At 42.0% G+C, this 18077-nt stretch overlaps 1 protein-coding gene across 1 annotated transcript in view; it reads left to right on the top strand.

The window, feature by feature from the left end:
- Positions 1-212: 212 nt before the first annotated feature.
- LOC129820207 (protein NDRG1-like) overlaps positions 213-18077 on the top strand; it is a 25945-nt gene continuing 8080 nt past the window's right edge. Inside the window, exons 1-10 of the mRNA XM_055877209.1 lie at positions 213-402; positions 8211-8286; positions 9313-9348; positions 13869-13974; positions 14297-14417; positions 15676-15738; positions 16057-16117; positions 16559-16645; positions 16878-16922; positions 17106-17209. Coding sequence (XP_055733184.1) covers positions 8230-8286; positions 9313-9348; positions 13869-13974; positions 14297-14417; positions 15676-15738; positions 16057-16117; positions 16559-16645; positions 16878-16922; positions 17106-17209 — 680 coding nt within the window. The 5' untranslated portion in view covers positions 213-402; positions 8211-8229. The remainder of the gene's footprint in view (positions 403-8210; positions 8287-9312; positions 9349-13868; positions 13975-14296; positions 14418-15675; positions 15739-16056; positions 16118-16558; positions 16646-16877; positions 16923-17105; positions 17210-18077) is intronic.

Raw genomic sequence — 18077 nt, 5'->3', positions numbered from 1 at the left:
TTAGTAAATGCAATAACTGCACTACATAAATGCACAAATGTCCGGAGATATACATGTAGTTAAGAGGTGAGAAGTGAATGTACTAATACTTCACTACAACTGTGCTATTGACACACTTTAATCAGCAGTCTCTGTGTCATCCCATTTTGTCGTGCAACCGCTGTAAACAGTGTAGCTGTTTTACCAAATGCAGTGATATTGCCCAATAGCAAGTGGAGAAGGGAAAAGAGGCTGGTCTGAGGTCTTTATAAACGTCCGATACATCCGCGCTTCAATTGCACGTAGTAAATAACCAAATCTTTGTTATAGTGAAGAAATAGTACTGAGGCGATTTGCAAAGCATTTAAAGAGTGTTTACGGACTTGTTGTGGGTGATCACCAGTGGACAATCAAGCTTTACAGGTAAGTTATTTTGCATACAATAGAACGATGAGTATGGTTATCATAATTATTATGACGTTGTAATTTCTAGACATCTTTACACTTTGTAAGTCTGCATTTTATTTTGGTTTCTGGTTTGTATAAAATCATACTTTCATTGACTACAGTGATATCGATATTTTTCACATTTTGTATTCCTTTTATAGTATTTATTTTGATGTTATAACTTCCACTCAGTCAGATATTTGAAAGTCGAAATGTATTTTTTTTTTTTAATTGGTAGATCTCAGGATATTACAACGCATTCCACATTAAATGCAGGTCCTAAATATATAGGTCATTTTAAAACTGTCCAGATGCTCGTGCCAGTGTAGCTGCTATTGCGTCTAAACATATTACATGCTGCTGTGCACGTGCCACGAGCACCGCTAAGCCACACAGGAAGATTGTTTGTTTACATTTTCAACAATGGAGTGGCTGCGTGACCGGATTCTGTGGACGCCTCTACCTCATAACTAAACAACCGTATACCTTCTGCTTTTGTTTGTGTAATAGTGGATGCACAAGCTTGCGTTTGTGTTTTTATTAGAATGTGTAGTCAAAATACCCAGGGGTGGTTGCCTACAGTCAAGCAAGCAATTGTGGATGTGACAGCATGGGCAGAAGATGCAGAAGTGTGACATTAAGATGGCATGGCAATGTGACAATATTTGTCTCTTTCATTAGGAACTAATGTCAGTGTTCTGACTATTTCAAGATACATTTTCCAGTTTCTTATTCATGTGTTTTTTAAGAGATATAACAAGGACAGGGTCTTTCAGGATTGAGAGGATATTTTTTCAATTATGATACATGATTTTTGTTTTCACAAGTATGCTTGGCAGCTATCACTAATGAATGTAGCTAAGTCCAAAGTAAGATGGCCTATGCAGTGAACATCTAGTAGTGAAATACCCATCCTTCATTTTCTGTAGCATCGCAAGAGATCCCCTCTCATTTGAATTGGTTCAACCTTTTGCCTTATTAGTGTGTGTTTTTGTGGTACCCACAGACCAACTATATCATGTTTTAATGTCACATGCTCAAGTACAGTGAAATGCCTTTGCAGTAATCAATAACAATATAATACTAAAAATAGAAACAAAACACAGAAGATATAAAAATAAGAAGAATATGATTAAGTAAGCAAGCATACTATATACAGGGTCAGTTACAACACCATATTTACATGCGCAGGGATACTGGATCGATAGAGGTAGATATGTATAGAGGTAAGATGACTAGGCAACAGGATATATGATTAACAAAGTAGGGTGTAAATGTGAGTGGGTGTAAATGTGAGTGGGTGTAAATGTGAGTGGGTGTAAATGTATGTGGGTGTAAATGTGTGTGTGTGTGTGTGTGTGTGTGTGTGTGTGTGTGTGTGTGTGTGTGTGTGTGTGTGTGTGTGTGTGTGTGTGTGAGAGCAAATGATGGAGTGAGTGTGTGTTAGAGTGTCAGTGTGGGTAAGTGTGTAGGGAGGGTCCTGTTAGTGTGCATAGAGACAAAAATAACTCGGATGTGTATCATCCCCAGAGTATGAGCCACGCACATACATTTTGATATCTTTTACCATTTCAAAATGTATGTCTGTAAGAGCTTAATTTAGCTAGCAGCAGCCTGCCCTGCTGCTAATATTTCAGAATGAGGGGATTTGACAGATTAAATGGGCGATGAAAGATTAGGGAAGTAATCATTGTTTGTGTAGATGTAGCTGGATTGGTTTCTGGATTTAACCCATATGAAGGGAAAGGCAGAGTGGCAGTGGCCTTAATTCTAGCTATCTAAAAGAGAGACTTTGCTTCCCAATTCCAATCAGTAAGCCACAAATGGGTTTTGTGAACAAAGTAGAGGAGATTTGGTGTTTTGTAACATATAACTTACATTATCTGGTTTTAAGCAGTCGATCTCAACATGTAAAGCCTTCTCAGTCAGAAAGTGTTGAATATTTGTAACGCAGACACTTTATCCTTCCAATATTTCCTGTTTTGGATGATTGCATAAGGCAGTCTTACTTCTGCAGGCCAAGATTATTTTATTGAATTGTCTGTTGTCCATGTCTACGCACAAATTGTAGAAGAGTGAAAGGAACTCAGGAAGCTTAGGATCTGATACGTAGCTGACCACCACACAGCTGTATCTGTGGCAATACTGTCATTGTCATATTCCCTCCCAGTTGGAGAGTAACTAACAAAACTATACATACCTCGGCCTAAACATCAGTGCAACAGGTAACTTCCTCAAAGCTGTAAACAATCTGAGGGCCTTCTACGCAATCAAAATTAACATGAAATTTGACATACCAATTAGGATCTGGCTAATTGCTTGAATCAGTTATAGAACCCATTGACCCTTATGGTTGTGAGGTCTGGGGTCTGCTCACCAACCAATAATTCACAAAATGGGACAAACAGCAAATTGAGACTCTGCATGCAGAATTCTGCAAAAATGCCCTCCTTGTACAACACAAAATAATGCATGCAGAGCAGAATTGGGCAGATACCCGCTAATTATCAAAATCCAGAAAAGTGTGGTTCAATTCTCCAACCAGCTAAAAGGAAGTGATTCCCAAACCTACCATAACAAAGCCATTCCCTACAGAGAGTTGGCCTGGATAAGAGTCCACTAAGCAAGCTGGTCCTGGAGCTCTGTTCACAAACAAACCACAGAGCCCAAAGACAGCAACACCATTAGACCCAACCAAATCACGAGAAAACAAAAAGATAATTACTTGACACATTGCACAGTTTTTTTTGTTAATTCTTTCCAAACTAGAATGCCATTTGGCCCTAAATGGAGAGAAGACAATGTGCACACTGGCCACACAATGAGGTAGAAATTGAGCTGCACTTCCTAACCTCCTGCCAAATGTATGACCATATTAGGGACACATATTTTCCTCAGATTACACAGATCCACAAAGAATTCGAAAACAAATCAACTGTTGATAAACTCTCATATCTACTGGGTGAAATACCACAGTGTGCCATCACAGAAGAAATATTTGTGACTTGTGTTGCCACTAGAAAAGGGCAACCAGTGAAGAACAAACAACATTGTAAATACAACCCATATTTATGTTTATTTATTTTCCGTTTTGTACTTTAACTATTTGCACATCGTTACAACACTGTATATAGCCATAATACGACATTTGAAATGTCTCTATTTCTTTGGAACTTTTGTGAGTGTAATGTTTACTGTTAATTTTATATTGTTTATTTCACTTTTGTTTATTATCTGTTTCAATTACTTTGGCAATGTAAATGTGTTTCCCATGCCAATAAAGCCCTTTGAATTTAATTAAATTGAGAGAGAGAGAGGGGCAGAGAAAGACGGAGAGAGAGAGAGGGCAGAGAAAGACGGAGAGAGAGAGAGGGGCAGAGAAAGACGGAGAGAGAGAGAGAGGGGCAGAGAAAGACGGAGAGAGAGAGAGGGGCAGAGAAAGACGGAGAGAGAGGGGGGCAGTGAAAGACGGAGAGAGAGAGGGGGGCAGTGAAAGACGGAGAGAGAGAGGGGCAGAGAAAGACGGAGAGAGAGGGGGGCAGAGAAAGACGGAGAGAGAGGGGGGCAGAGAAAGACGGAGAGAGAGAGAGGGGCAGAGAAAGACGGAGAGAGAGAGGGGCAGAGAAAGACGGAGAGAGAGGGGGGCAGTGAAAGACGGAGAGAGAGAGGGGGGCAGTGAAAGACGGAGAGAGAGGGGGGCAGTGAAAGACGGAGAGAGAGAGGGGGGCAGTGAAAGACAGAGAGAGAGAGGGGCAGAGAAAGACGGAGAGAGAGGGGGGCAGTGAAAGACGGAGAGAGAGAGAGGGGCAGAGAAAGACGGAGAGAGAGAGAGGGGCAGAGAAAGACGGAGAGAGAGGGGGGCAGTGAAAGACGGAGAGAGAGAGGGGGGCAGTGAAAGACGGAGAGAGAGAGGGGGGCAGTGAAAGACGGAGAGAGAGAGGGGGGCAGTGAAAGACAGAGAGAGAGGGGGGCAGTGAAAGACGGGGAGAGAGAGGGGGGCAATAAAAGACGGAGAGAGAGAGGGTGGCAGTAAAAGACGGAGAGAGAGAGGGGGGCAGTGAAAGACGGAGAGAGAGAGGGGGGCAGTGAAAGACGGAGAGAGAGAGGGGGGCAGTGAAAGACGGAGAGAGAGAGGGGGGCAGTGAAAGACGGAGAGAGAGAGGGGGGCAGTGAAAGACGGGGAGAGAGAGGGGGGCAGTGAAAGACGGGGAGAGAGAGGGGGGCAGTGAAAGACGGGGAGAGAGAGGGGGGCAGTGAAAGACGGAGAGAGAGAGGGGGGCAGTAAAAGACGGAGAGAGAGAGGGGGGCAGTAAAAGACGGAGAGAGAGAGGGTGGCAGTAAAAGACGGAGAGAGAGAGGGGGGCAGTGAAAGACGGAGAGAGAGGGGGGCAGTGAAAGCGAGAGGGATTTTGGTTTCCCAAGCCAATAAAGCCATTTTAATTGAATTGGGAGAGAATTCTGTACTTGTGAGGTGCCCCATGTGGATCTCAATGAGACATTACTGATGTCCTGAGAGGTGTTTGATACTGCCAGGTAAAAGATTAGTTTAGGGGTGTCAGAAGGGAATCTTATCTTGTAAAAATAGGTTTGCCTAGTGGCCTCAAACTACTTGCTCAGCACTTAGCCTATTTACAGGTCTGGAAACTGGTTTGGGTTTAATGTTACTTGCCTATGTTAAGTAGGATTAACCGTGTTGCTGTAAATACAAATGACTTTATTTTCTATTATCTGAATTTCCAGATTATTTATGGTTACGTAACTTCTCTCACATGCTTTCAGTTGAATTGAATGTTGGAATGTCAGTGGGAGCTGGCGGACAGTTTCTCCAACAAAGGATTTGCAGTAGAAGGCGTCCATGTTTTTCCTAAAAACCACAGAAATATTTCCCAGTTTAAAAAAAATATATATATATTTTTTTTTATACTCCTTTTCCTCTCTGCACTATTGTGAGGCCTGGCTGAAGTGCATCCCAAATGACTACCTATGTAGTACACTACTTTTGACCAGCAGTGCATAGGGAATAGGGTGTTATTTGGGACAAGCCCTAGAGTCAGGAAGCTGTTTTGTTGAAAAGCTGGCCAGATGCCCGAAAATGAATCACTTCCTGTAGCCCTTTCATGCAGTCAGTGACCAAAAGTGCCCCTTTTAGCCTCATGAGTGGAATGTTATTAATATTTTTCATAATTTCATAATTAATAAAGATTATTGCGTTTAAAAAAATTGACACACAGTATGTCACAGTTTTGTTATATTTCAGTCTTCTCTGATGTATATAAAGTGTAATATTGGGATGCAGACTCAAAATGTAATACATTTCAACTTTATATCTGACATGGTACAGGTGCCTTCTTGTTTTGCCCATGACCATGTGTGTGAGGTGCATACTTTTGTTTCAAAGTAAATTTGTTTAAGACTACCAATAATGTTTAGCGCACTCTACAAGGTAAAGATTACCCTGTAGAGGCGCATCTGATTTGCAGTAGAAGGTTTTTCCTAAAAACCACAGAATAAATATTTCCCAGTTTAAAAAAAATATATATATTTTTTTTATACTCCTCTTCCTCTCTGCACTATTGTGAGGCCTGGCTGAAGTGCATCCCAAATTACTACCTATGTAGTACACTACTTTTGACCAGCAGTGCATAGGGAATAGGGTATTATTTGGGACAAAGCCCTAGAGTCAGGAAGCTGTTTTGTTGAAAAGCTGGCCAGATGCCCGAAAAGGAATCACTTCCTGTAGAGGCGCATCTGAAACCTGTAGAGGCGCATCTGAAACCTGTAGAGGCGCATCTGAAACCTGTAGAGGCGCATCTGAAACCTGTAGAGGCGCATCTGAAACCTGTAGAGGCGCATCTGAAACCTGTAGAGGCGCATCTGAAACCTGTAGAGGCGCATCTGAAACCTGTAGAGGCGCATCTGAAACCTGTAGAGGCGCATCTGAAACCTGTAGAGGCGCATCGGAAACCTGTAGAGGCGCATCGGAAACCTGTAGAGGCGCATCGGAAACCTGTAGAGGCGCATCGGAAACCTGTAGAGGCGCATCGGAAACCTGTAGAGGCGCATCGGAAACCTGTAGAGGCGCATCGGAAACCTGTAGAGGCGCATCGGAAACCTGTAGAGGCGCATCGGAAACCTGTAGAGGCGCATCGGAAACCTGTAGAGGCGCATCGGAAACCTGTAGAGGCGCATCTGAAACCTGTAGAGGCGCATCTGAAACCTGTAGAGGCGCATCGGAAACCTGTAGAGGCGCATCGGAAACCTGTAGAGGCGCATCGGAAACCTGTAGAGGCGCATCGGAAACCTGTAGAGGCGCATCGGAAACCTGTAGAGGCGCATCGGAAACCTGTAGAGGCGCATCTGAAACCTGTAGAGGCGCATCTGAAACCTGTAGAGGCGCATCTGAAACCTGTAGAGGCGCATCTGAAACCTGTAGGTAGATCAGATGCAAAATATATTGTTATAGCTGAGAGCGGGAGAGACAGAGGGGGAGAGAGCGACAGCAAGAAAGAGTGAGGCAGGAAGGGGGAGAGATTTACTGAGAGGGTATGAGAGAGGATTAGTCACAGAGAATGTGTGTGAAGGGAGCTATGGAAGCTGTGACTTGTCAGTAGCTTCCTGTGAGCTGGCCAAGCCCAGTTAGCCCAGCACACCACAGAGGAAGAGCCTGACTCCTGGCCTGTCCTGCCTTGGCCTGCCGGACACAAAGCCCCTGTCTGTGTACCATCTGATTTGATTAGCATGCACAGCAGAGCTCCCACTCCTACCAAAATGGCATCACGATCCACAACAGCATGAACTGCAGACAGCAGCTTGATTTCGTTTCTCCCTCGCCTCTGTCGAAATAGCAAGCAGCCGGAGCGACTCTCACAAGAGTTCATTTGAGTTCATTTTGGTTTAGAATGCATTGGAAACTGTAGTTGTAGCTAGAGGGCCTGGTGTACTGCTATACAGTTAAATGTAAGTATAGGAAATGTAGCGCGGTGAAAGGCGACTTTGGCTTTGTAACGCCTTTTTTAGTAATAACGTGTAATAAACTTGTAAAAAAAAAACAGGTAATAAACTTGTTATTAACTTGTATTGGTTGCTACAGGCTGTATTACAACCGGCTGTGATTGGGTGTCCCAGAATCGTCCAAGTTTGGACGGTGTAGGCCGTCCTTTTAAATAAGAATTTATTCTAATTGTACAGTCTGTTGTCATGGAAATGAAAATACCTTTTTTCCCTTTTGGTTGGTTGGGGTGTGTACAGATGTAGGATCTTAATTTTATCACACTTTTTAGCTGAGAATTTTCTCAGCAAACATGTTGTGTATTCAAGGTTTAAAAGTGCTTCTAAAGTTTGTAGGTTCCACTTAAAAATGTCAGACTTGATTTGCCATAACAATAAATTGTATCAACCCCTACAAAAAAATGTCTCTTCATTATAATCCGCATAATAATTCACATTTCCTGTTGCTGCATGACTATTTTCCTGCTGTATCTAACTGGCTCAAATTAAGATCCTACATCTGTACATATAAAATCCACATTGGAACCTGTTTAACGAGATTGAATCAGTGTTTTTCTGAGTGGTAAGTTATTATCCTAATAACATGATCTCAAAAAACGTCTCAGGATCAGAAAGGCATGTGTGTAATATGAAAATTCCTTTAATTGAAAGGTTCCAAACATGAAGGAACGCTCCACCACTGGCTGAACCAGTCCGGCATGGGTCTAAATAAGTCTCTCTTTCTCCCTCTCCTCTTTCTCTCTTTCTCTCTCTCCCCCATCCCTCTCTCCCTCCAGGTTTCCTCAATTGAAAGACATGGATGATATCCAGGTTGCATCAAAAGCTCCCCTGCTCGTTGACAGGGAATTGCCAGTAAGTAGACACATGATTTGCTTTGCATGTATAGCCTGCGGTTTACTTGTCTGTGAAAAATGTACATTTTAGTCATTAGCAGATGCTGTTATCCAGAGCGACTTACAGTTTGTGCATTCATCTTAAGATAGCTATGTGAGACAAGAACGTATCATATCAAGTATACATTTCCTCAACAAAGTATTTATCAGCAAAGTCAGTGCTAGTAGGAAAAGACAAGTGCAAATATATATATATATTTTTTTTATAACATGTCAACAACAACCCACTGCCCCCTGGCCTTTTCCCCCACTGAACTGGCATCCCAAAGCCCCTCCCTACCTGACACGGGCTGTGGTTGGCGCTAACACCACAGCACTTTACACTGTACAGTACACTACAGTCCAGGATACTACATACAGGATGCAGCCACAGAGCAGCTGCAGAAGGGGACATCTGCACTAATCCTAGAGGCTCTACCTGTCACTCTTTCTATACCTTGCCCAGTAGTACCATGTAGCTCACACTTTGTTGTTATATGACAGCTGAACTCCATAGATGAATTATGTCTGTTTAGCATGTCAGGAATTGTCTGAAATATGTCCACAGTACAATGAAACTGGTCCTTATGGATACATAAATTAATTTTTCACTTTCTTTATATTTAAAACATAATTCAGCCCAAAGGACAATTATTGTCTTTGTTATCATATCTTAATTGCTTAATTTAAAGGGATACTTTGGGATTTTTGCAGTATGAAGGAAGTTAGAGGTAGTTTTGCAAGACAATGCTAACTAGCACAATGACTGGAAGTCTATGGTATCTACTCGCATGCTAGCAGTTACCATAGACTTCCAGTCATTGTGCTAACCCTAGTTAGCAATTGTGCTAACACTAGTTAGCAACTTCCTTCAAACTGCACACAGAGACATAAAAATGGTATTCACAAATTGATCTTACTTGGGATGTAGATAAAGAGCTTCATTCAACAAATCCTGAAGTATCCCTTCAGCTTTATATAACCGTTGTGTTTCTGTCATTTCTAGGGGTTGAGAGAGGCTGTAGCACAACTTGTGATTAAGGTATGTCCCTATGGTCCACACTTAGATATCCATAAAAATTCACACATGATCCACTTGTTTCAGTGTAGAGCCTACTCTCAGATGAGTTTCCACGTGGATTAGGTTATGATATTTCAGTATTATTTAGCCCCATCTGGTGGGCAATGATTTATATATCATCTTGCAGCACTTGGTGCCCCTTAGTGTTTTGTGGTGGAAGATTTGCCCACATTTTGGGCTCTTTGATACTGAGATGACCACACGCTTTGTGTAATCTGAAGTGGAAAAAGTATGGCCTGCTGTAATATTAGTTTGTGTGACTATCTGTTGACTTGACATACAGTTGAAGTCGGAAGTTTACATACACTTGGTGTCATTAAAACTCATTTTAGAACCACTCCACAAATGTCTTGTTAACAAACTATAGTTTTGGCAAGTCGGTTAGGACATCTACTTTGTGCATGATACAAGTAATTTTTCCAACAATTGTTTACAGACAGATTATTTCACTTATAATTCACTGTATCGCAAGTCCAGTGGGTCAGAAGTTTACATACACTAAGTTGACTGTGCCTTTAAACAGCTTGGAAATTCCAGAAAATTGTAGCTTTAGAAGCTTCTGATAGGCTAATTGACATAATTTGAGTCAATTGGAGGTGTACCTGTGGATGTATTTCAAGGCCTACCTTCAAACTCAGTGCCTCTTTGCTTGACATCATGGGAAATCAAAAAAAATCAGCCAAGACCTCAGAAACAAAAGTGTAGACCTCCAAGTCTGGTTCATCCTTGGGAGTAATTTCCAAACGCCTGAAGGTACCACGTTCCTCTGTACAAACAATAGTACGCAAGTATAAACACCATGGGACCACGCAGCCGTCATACCGCTCAGGAAGGAGACGAGTTCGGTCTCCTAGAGATGAATGCACTTTGGTGCAAAAAGTGCAAATCAATCCCAGAACAACAGCAAAGGACCTTGTGAAGATGCTGGAGGAAACCGGTACAAAAGTATCTATATCCACAGTAAAACGAGTCCTATATCGACATTACCCGAAAGGCCGCTCATCAAGGAAGAAGCCACTGCTCCAAAACCGCTATAAAATGCCAGACTATGGTTTGCAACTGCACATGGGGACCAAGATCGTACTTTTTGGAGAAATGTCCTCTGGTCTGATGAAACAAAAATAGAATTGTTTGGTCATAATGACCATCGTTACGTTTGGAGGAAAAAGGGGGAGGCTTGCAAGCCCGAAAAACACCATCCCAACTGTGAAGCACGGGGGTGGCAGCATCATGTTGTGGGGGTGCTTTGCTGCAGGAGGGACTGGTGCACTTCACAAAATAGATGGCATCATGAGGAAAGAAAATGATGTGGATATATTGAAGCAACATCTCAAGACATCAGTCAGGATGTTAAAGCTTGGTCGCAAATGGGTCTTCCAAATGGACCCAAGCCTACTTCCAAAGTTGTGGCAAAATGGCTTAAGGACAACAAAGTCGAGGTATTGGAGTGGCCATCACAAAGCCCTGACCTCAATCCTATAGAAATATATGGGCAGAACTGAAAAAGCGTGTGAGAGCAAGGATGCCTACAAACCTGACTCAGTTATACCAGGAGGAATGGGCCAATATTGCCACAACTTATTGTAGGAAGCTTGTGGAAGGCTACCTGAAATGTTTGACCCAAGTTAAACAATTTAAAAGCAATGCTACCAAATACTAATTGAGTATATGTAAACTTCTGACCCACTGGGAATGTGATGAAAGAAATAAAAGCTGAAATAGAATGATTTATCTATTATTCTGACATTTCACATTCTTAAAATAAAGTGGTGATCCTAACTTACCTAAGACAGGGAATTGTTGCTAGGATTAAATGTTAGGAATTGTGAAAAACTGGGTTTTAATGTATTTGGCTAAGGTGTATATGAACTTCCAACTTCAACTGTACAGCATACTGTACCAAGTACATACATTCAGGACCTTGGATAGCACCACATGGAAACCACTACCTAACAATCATGCTTAACTTGTTGAAGTGCCTTTACAAATAGCCTATCCACGTCCCAATATATCTGATTCATACCTCTCAACCTGAGAGTCAAACAGCTTTTCCTTCTAGAGTGTTATCAACGAGGCCAGTAGAGGTATGCTCCCTGCAGCTAACCATCTCGTGCTAACCGACCCTAACGACGGCTAGGATTAGTCAACTCAGGTTTCCAGGGCAACGTTCAAAATCGCCTTGTGTCTTGGAGCCCTAGTGACGTAGGTAGAGGGACACTTCATCCATCTGTCCCATTCCGAGGCTGCCTTCAGACACACTAGGTCCACACGTATCCTTCCTCCTTCCTCCTCTCCCCCGGCCTCGTCTGGGATTAGCTCAGCATGTGTCTGCATTCAAACGGCCGCTAATTTAGCCCTGGCTACCTAGGTGGCACTGCCGTCAGTTGTTTACCTCTAGTCATGTAAACAGGTTATATGAATGTTCTTACTGGAGGGAAGCCTTGGTTTAACTGGATTCAGTTATGTAATTGACTCTTATTACATTCCAATGACACCCTATTCCTGATGTGGTGTATTACTTTGGACCAGGGCCCTAGATATCTTGTCAAAAGCTGTGCAATAGGGGTGCCATTAGGGTTTTGACTTTTCCCCTGACCCTCTATACTACACCTAACCTCCCTCCTAAGGGTCTCAAACTGGATCTAACTACCTTTCTTGTAAGAGTTTTGGTCAGTGTATGGGGTTTATGACATAAAGTAATTTATCCAGAGTGACTTTCAGGAGCAATTAGGGTTAAGTGCCTTGCTTGATGGCACAGATCTTTCACCTAGTTGGCTCATGGATTCAAACCAGAGACCTTTCGGTCACTGGCACCACCATTCTTAACCACTAGGCTACCGGCCACCTATGAAGTTGAACCTTTACACAATGCCTCAAACAAAATTCCCCCTAGGGGCCAATCGCCTCTGATCTTCTGGAGTAGTAGTATAAAGATGGTTCTCCCTCGTTGATAATGGTGGATTGCTATCCCAGATTATTGTGAAATAGACCAATAAGACAAGATATGTATCCCATAACGATCCTGAGTTAGTCATTTTCAATCTATTGAAACATTACCACATAGACAGACTTAACATACTATGACTTTATACACTATAAAGGCTTCAGACAAGCTTATGAAAAGTAATAATTGATTATATTGCTAGTGTTGCCAGTGCTATTTTGTCACTTTCTTGACCGCCTGATGTGTTGACAAATTAGGAGGTTTTGACAAACGGGGTTAAAGGTTAATCATTGCTCTTGTATATTCCCATTGATCTGATTTGCTTGCTTGCTCTTCACTTTGCACTACTCTTCACTAAATATCCCATGCTGCCCCACTGTCTGACATTGTGCTGATCCAATTTAAGGATCTCTTCAGCTAGAATTAGCTTGTTTTGACCACCTTGCAAAGCACCATGGGAGTACCAGGTCTTATGCAGAGTAGTAAGTACCAGGGGTATAAAACACAACCCTCAGGCAAGTCCCCTCATAAGCGCCTTTACAGAAGCTTACCACCAATTCGATCTATAGCTCAGAACATTACATCCGTTCACAGTTCACTACTCCCTACGAGTGACCAAAAAGGCACTAGGAAACATGGTTCTTGAGGGGGATTCGGACATGGAGTGTGTTATGGCTGAGATTGAAACCTCTGTGAGTACTATTGGGTCTCTCTGTCTATAGTTGATAGTGTGCTTTGATGGATAGCCTTGGGCTTGTTTACCTTCTGTAGCTTTTTGTCTGTTTATACCTTTGTGGGATTGAAATGAAGAGAAAATCTCAGACTGTGATAAATATTGTGGATTAATGGTCCCTTTGAAGTAATATGCATCATAGTCAGAAATCATGATGTTGGATTAAATATAGTTGATTATTTGAAGCATTATAGCCAAATATAGTTGATTATTTGAAGCATTATAGCCAAATATAGTTGATTATTTGAAGCATTATAGCCAGACGCTCTGGCTGACGACTCCTCGAGAAACGGAACATACTGAAAGAACTAGATGCAGAAAGGCTAACTTCTTTTGCATGAGCCAATGGTCTGATTCACAGAAGGTTGGATACATGTGTTTTGTTTTGAATGGCTGTTACTGATGAAGCATTTACATTTTGGTCATTTAGCATTTGCTCTTATTCAGAAGGACTTAAAGTCAGTGGATGTATTCTGATTACAATGTTTTGAGTATTGGAGAAAAAACACATGCAGATCAAAGTAAAAAAATTAAATAAAGTTTTCTCTACACTGCCATCTTCAGGGCTCACCACATGAGCTATAGGCTGTATTGGTGCGTTTGAACAGTGTTCTGGAAAACCATTCTCTGCTAAGCATGGATACCTTGGTGCAGTTCAACTCAGTTTCGCTTAGGGTTTACCTTGTCCAGGTCGGGTAGAGTTCTTCAATAATGTTTATTTTTGCTATGGATAATATTTTCTTAGAAAGTTGACTGAGTTCTGTGGTACCCCTATTTGCTAACTGTGGTTTATTCCATCTTTAGGAGCACGATGTAGAGACTCCCCATGGAAGAATCCACTGCACCATGAAGGGGGTGCCCAAAGGAGACCGCCCCGTCATCCTCACCTTCCATGACATTGGACTGAACCGTAAGCCTCAAACGCTTAATTCATCTCATAATATTTAATGGATTTAATGTCACCCCCAATGTGAGTCTAAAGCTCCCATGCACTTTGGTTTTATTGCCTTCATTGTGAATGAGAACGTCTGTTTGTTGATTTGTAACGGCTGGTCAACGACAGTTAATTTACTTAGCTTGAGTCAATTGTTGTAAAAGAGAATTGGTTCTCTTTATTGGCTAAGAAGAAACACTCAATGGTCACCATGTCACCGTGTTCGAAATCTGACATCTACAAATCATGTGAGACCTCATCACTAACATCTTGTACCCTGCCCTCCATGTTGTTTCAGACAAGACGTGCTTTGACTCCATGTTCCAACATGAGGACATGCAGGAGATCATGCAGCACTTTGCTGTGTGCCATGTCGATGCCCCTGGACAGCACGAGGGGGCCAACACCTTCTCTACCGGGTGAGTCCAGTCGCCTAGCATCATCTCACAGTACAATCCAATCAACAAAAAAATCTGAGGGGAAATAGAGGAGAGAATGGACCGGAATCGAACCCACTGTTAAACCACCCTAGGCCACGCCACACCTCGCCTTAGCACCAAATGTAGGTCAGCCTGCCTGTCTGTTTGCCAGCTTGTCCGTCTGTTTGCCAGAGAATCTAGATCAGGGAAGGGCAACTGGTGGCTCCATGCTTCCTTTTGAAGATCTCCAGATCAATTATTACTATATGTATTTTTTTACTCAGTCGGGGTCTTATTGTTGTGAGTTAGAATAGTAGAGTACACAAGGTGCAATTTCGAAATTTGGTTGTACGTTTTTAAATTGCTAAGTTAGTTTTGCGTTCAGCTATCGAAACTTGTTATTATGGTCGAATTTCCGTCCGTGGGGCCCCATTTGATTTTCTTATACAGTTTCAGTCAGATATATCAACAACTGCAAACATTTCTCTCATTTTTAGAATTGCATGAAATTAGTTATAATATTGCAAAATCTTCTCTCCGCCCCATGCTAAAATGTATAGAATTGCAGCAACTTGCTTTAAAACAGCAAAATCTTCTCTCCGCCCCATGCTAAAATGTGTAGAATTGCAGCAACTTGCTTTAAAACAGCAACATTTTCTCTACGCACCATGGAAAAATGTGAATTGCACAACATTAACTCTAAAATGTCCAAAAAAATGACGCAGACCTGCGAGCAACTGCAGCCCTGTATGATGAGTTCAGATTATTTGTGGCCCCCATCAAAGTTCTTTATTGTTGATCTAGATTATTTGTGGCCCCCATCAAAGTTCTTTATTGTTGATCTAGATTATTTGTGGCTCCCATCAAAGTTCTTTATTGTTGATCTAGATTATTTGTGGCCCCCATCAAAGTTCTTTATTGTTGATCTAGATTATTTGTGGCCCCCATCAAAGTTCTTTATTGTTGATCTAGATTATTTGTGGCCCCCATCAAAGTTCTTTATTGTTGATCTAGATTATTTTTGTGACACATTTACACTCTCTTGATAAATCATTAGCTTGGTTTACACTGCTTGTTTTTACCTGAATGCTTTGACACTTCACTTGAATAGGAGAGATATTCAAAGTGAAAAAACAGATATCAGAATCCAGTATAAGGCCATTAATGGAATAGAGAGATGGAGGGCTGTGATAAGATACATTGTAAAGTGTTGATAATTGAAGTACTTTACCCCTGACGGTTGTTGTTTTCTCTCCAGGTACGAGTACCCCTCCATGGATCTGCTGTCTGAGTCTCTCCCCATGGTCCTCAAGCATTTTGGGTAAGTCCAAAGAAGGACTTTAAACGATTTTGAAATTGATCAGATAATTTCATTATGCAATGTATTTCTCCTCATACATTTGAACCCAGTCCATAGGGTTTACACTGCTGACCGTTCAGGATTCATATACATACAAAAGCGTCTCAGATTAGAGCTGCTGTTTTGCCCTGTAGATCATGATGACTAAGACTGATCCTAGATCTGCACTCCTACTCTGAGATGCTTTATGAATACAGACCATGGTGTATTAGACCTGCATCCATTTTGGATCAAAAAAGAGATTCTGATGATATTCTCTTTGTTTGTTGTTAACCACAGTCTGAAGAGCGTCATTGGAATGGCCGTCGGAGCTGGAGCCTACATCCTTGCAAGATTCGCTGTGAGTTTGATGTCCTTCTCCCGCCTTCCTTATTTCCCCTTTCAATCATGCTTAAGTTTGCTTCATTATGAAGAGTTTTAATCAAACTGGGATTAGAACCGAGATCAATGTTTCCAGTGATGCTGTGCTGATTTTGGCACTTCACTCCTGCTTATTGCTTTAGTCTGCTGCTTGCTGAGAGTCTGTGGAATGTTCTAGACTGGCTCTGCACCAAAACACCCGGCTCTGTGGGGTCTCACTGTGCTGATACCCAGCAATGGAGGAACACAAAGGACGTTTTAACTCCTAACTGACCCACATCTGACCTCTCTCTGTAATGAAACGTTGAGGTTTCAATAAGTGTAGTGAATAAAATCGACCCCTTTGAAGTTTCAACTAGTACTTTTAACAATATTTTCACCATTAAGAAGTCAGTGACCGAATGTTTGTTTCTGTTTTTAGTTGGACTACCCCACGTTGGTGGAAGGCCTGGTTCTGATTAATATCAACCCCTGTGCTGAGGGGTGGATGGACTGGGCTGCAAACAAGGTATTATACATCTCCTAAAGTCCACAGATCCACAACAATCAATCAACTTTGATTTTATAAAGCCGTTTTTACATTGTCAACAGTTGTCATAAAATCACAAAAGTCCCACCCTCCCAATCAGCTTGGTACATTCTCTACCCATTTCAACAAAGCATCACATAACTATGTATGTGTATACAGCATATGATTGATCGTTGCTGTGATATAAATCTGCTTTTGAATCTCTTTTCAGGTCACTCCTTTGCCTGACATGCTCATCGGCCATCTCTTTGGAAAGGTAAGCAGTGAGCCCCCAGATAGAGACAGTGGTTGAAACTGCAAATCACGTCAACATAATCCCACTGAATCTATTCTAATTGTCGGCTACATAGATATAAGACAGTTCACAGCTGGCTTAGAATGTTCCGTACTGTGTCACTAGATCACAGAGTCTGAGGAGGTGTTTATTTTGTCTCTGTAGGAGGAAATCTCCAACAACCATGACCTTATCGCCACCTACCGCCATCACATCATGAATGACATGAACCAGTACAACCTTCAACACTTTGTTAAAGCTTACAACAGGTAAATCAATGACAAAACATTTATTTTAACTGCTCTAATTACGTTGGTAACCAGTTTATAATAACAATAATGCACCTCTGGGGTTTGTGGTATATTGCCAATATACCACGGCTAAGGGCTGTGTCCAGGCACTCAGCGTTGCGTCGTACTTATGAACAGGCCTTAGCCGTGGTATATTGGCCACATACCACACCTCCTCAAGCCTTATTGCTTAAGAATACCATGAGCATACGTTGACTACTCATCAACATAATAGAAAAGCAAAAGGCACCAATTACAAAGATTTTACTGAGTTACAGTTCATATAAGGAAGTCAGTCAATTGAAATAAATGTTTTAGGCCTAATCAATGGATTTCGCATGACTGGGAATACAGATATGTTGGTCACAGATAACTTAAAGAAAAAGTAGGGGTGTGGATCAGAAAACCAGTCCGTATCTGGTGTGACCACCATTTGCCTCATGCAGCGCGACACATCTCCTTCACATAGAGTTAGTTGATTGGGCTGTTGATTGTGGAATGATGTCCCACTTCTCTTAAATGGCTGTGCGATGTTGCTGGATGTTGACGGGAAGTGGAACACAGTGTCGTACACTTCGAACCAGAGCATCCCAAACATGCTCAATGGGTGACATGTCTGGTGAGTATGCAGGCCATGGAAGAACTGGGACATTTTCAGCTCCAAGAATTATGTACAAATTCTTGCGACATGGGGCCGTGCATTTATCATGCTGAAACATGAGGATATGGCGGCCAATGAATGGCATGACAATGGGCCTCAGGATCTCGTCACGGTGACTATGTGCATTCAAATGGCCATCAATAAAATGCAATTGTGTTTGTTGTTCGTAGCTTATGCCTGCCCATA

This window comes from Salvelinus fontinalis, chromosome 22 (assembly GCF_029448725.1).
Source record: "Salvelinus fontinalis isolate EN_2023a chromosome 22, ASM2944872v1, whole genome shotgun sequence".
Classification (NCBI taxonomy): Eukaryota; Metazoa; Chordata; class Actinopteri; order Salmoniformes; family Salmonidae; genus Salvelinus; species Salvelinus fontinalis.
Note: the sequence above shows the minus strand (reverse complement) of the source record. Positions and strands in the feature narration are given on the sequence as shown.